The 2,433-nt window shown below is 45.2% G+C and overlaps 1 protein-coding gene across 1 annotated transcript in view; it reads right to left on the bottom strand.

The window, feature by feature from the left end:
• The window catches only part of LOC101846965 (protein lifeguard 1), a gene marked incomplete at its 5' end in the record, with an annotated part of 18,408 nt that overhangs the window by 10,201 nt on the left and 5,774 nt on the right, over nt 1–2,433 (bottom strand). The window contains 1 exon segment of the mRNA XM_013083163.1: nt 77–167. Within this exon segment, the coding sequence (XP_012938617.1) occupies nt 77–167 (91 nt within the window).

Here is a 2,433-nt window from a genome sequence, read left to right as displayed (position 1 = left end):
TGTGTGTGTGTGTGTGTTAGTTTGTATGTGTGCCGGTTTACTTTGACAATACGACACGTAATAACAAGCCACTCACCACCAAGGATATCATCCCGTAGTTGTAGGGCGGGTACATCATCATGTACGAGAAACAACACATCACCACGATCACCACCAGGTACATGCCCCTGGTGACAAACACGAAGTAAAACCGTGCCTCCAAATCAAAACGTATATCAGTCAAACCAGCCAAAACATTTTTTCGGGGTTGGAAAACATGTTATAATTGTTATCTTATTATTTACCAGAAATGCTCAAAATTTTGTGTTGAGTGTTTTTTAAAATGTATTATAGTATGACCAGTTGTAATTACGGGTGAAAATACCGTGACAGTAATTCAGATGAAAAAAAAGGTTTATACCTTATTTGTCAGGTACACTGTTAGAGTAGAACACTGACTACACTATGTGCAGCCTAACACGACACAGGCTAGTCATTTATCTCCATGGAAAAACGTTATTTCTTTCTTCCAGAATTGATAAAAGAATTTAAATGCAGATGGTTCTTTGTAGTTTGATCAAGTGTAATTGTCAATATATCATCAAATTAATAACAAAACTTGAACACAACATCAATTCAGAGACACAAAACGTTTTTAACCTAATACGGTGGAAACACGCTTTGAGTTGAAAAGGGGGCTCTCGTGGCCCACAGGTTAAGGTGTTCTCCTCTCATTTAATAGGTCCCGGGTATGAATTCAGATAGAGACAGGGATTTTATTTCTCTAAAATTATCTCCTTTCCTGCTCTCTAGCAATGTTTTTTGTCGTCTGCTTCCATATTCACTTTCAGCTTGAGTTGGAGTCTGCTCGATTAATCGAAGGCTTGCGAGCAGCGGACAGCTTGCGCCAGAGGCTTGCGAACAGGCTTGTGCTTTGCTTTGCCTCCCGCTCGCTACCGGGGAGAACTTCCGGTGAGTTGTGACTGGCGGACAGTCTTGCTGTACTGTGTCGTGACGTCGCGAACTCTCGTGGGCTCAGTTAATTACGGACAATTCTGGTTGTTTGCGTTGAGAGGCTTGCACCAAACGTGCAAGATTGTTTTTTTCCATAGTCGGGTTGTAAAAAAGAAAAAGCTCTATCCAATGCACTTAGACTTAATAATGGATCGGCTATTCTTATGATGCAAAGGCCGTAAAAAAAATATGCAAGGGGCCAAGGGTCGTCGCACGCAAAAGACCTCAGTTTGATTTCCGTATGGGGATAAACTTTTACTGAAAACCTCCGTCTTTCTGCTGGGGCGTTGTTTCCCCTGAGCCCAGGTTGACCCTGACATTAGGTTGAAATGGACCTTGCCTGTCTCCTAAATTTTCTGTATTATGTCATTGGGAATGTAAAACATCTACTAAATAGACTACATACATACGATACAAAAGCCAATCTCAACTACCCCTGGAGTTTTCCATTCTAAGGTAATCTAAGTCAACTTATTACAATCAGAGACCTAGCAAGGTCTATGTTACTACAATAACACGCTTCCTCTCCCTTCATCCACTCGCTCAGCTGATCAAGGGCGCGAAGTTAAACATAGCTTCGGCTCTCTACTTCTTGTACCAAAACAAGCACAGCCTCTCCCTTCCTCCAGGGTCCAGAGTTCGCACTGCGAGCGATCTTGCTGCTCGCTGCTACCGCACGTGGCTTGCCAGGTTGCGAGCAAGTCATGGGAGGCAAAGCAAATCATGGGACACAAGAGACTTGCCGGGCTGCGAGTTAGTCATGGGGCACAAAGCAAGTCAAGGGAGGCAAGTGGCTTGCTGTGCTGCTCGCAAGCCTTCGATTAATCGAGAAGAGACTCCAGATCCTCCACTCTGTGAGCGGGGTCTCTCTCTCCCCCCCCCTCTCTTTCTAACGTAAATTGCCTCGCGGATTGCAAGCAGGGTGGGGAGGATGAGGGGGTCTGACACGAGCGGCTTCGCGGATTGCCAGTTGGTGTGGACTTGAAGCTTAGGCTAGACTCAACTTATCATGCTGGTGATTCGATTTGATTATTTGACATAGTGATTTGAGGCTTGTAACTTGAACTAGGGGCTTGCGAGCACGAGCGGGTTTGCTACCGGGTACAGCTCTACTTTCAGCCTCCACCCCCTCACCTCCTTTGTTCCCACCTCAAGGTTCCTTCTTACTACTGTCTTTCCACTGCAATCCTTGGCCCCTTCTTACTGCTGTCTTTCAGCCTCACCCTGATCGTATGGTAGGAACGATCTACACCTAGCCTTTTCGGACAAGGGCGAAAAATCTTGAAGGTCCCTGTGCAAGTTGCGGGGTCCAAAATCGATGAGAGAAGGCTTCGGCCGCCACTAGGGCAAAAATCAAAATTTCCTACCAACTGAAAATATTTAATGTGTTCCGCGTGCTCATATGACCTTATGCAGTTGAGAGCGCAGTAAAACACTCTT

This window comes from Aplysia californica, unplaced genomic scaffold (genome assembly GCF_000002075.1).
Source record: "Aplysia californica isolate F4 #8 unplaced genomic scaffold, AplCal3.0 scaffold00215, whole genome shotgun sequence".
NCBI classification, from domain to species: Eukaryota; Metazoa; Mollusca; class Gastropoda; order Aplysiida; family Aplysiidae; genus Aplysia; species Aplysia californica.
Note: the sequence above shows the minus strand (reverse complement) of the source record. Positions and strands in the feature narration are given on the sequence as shown.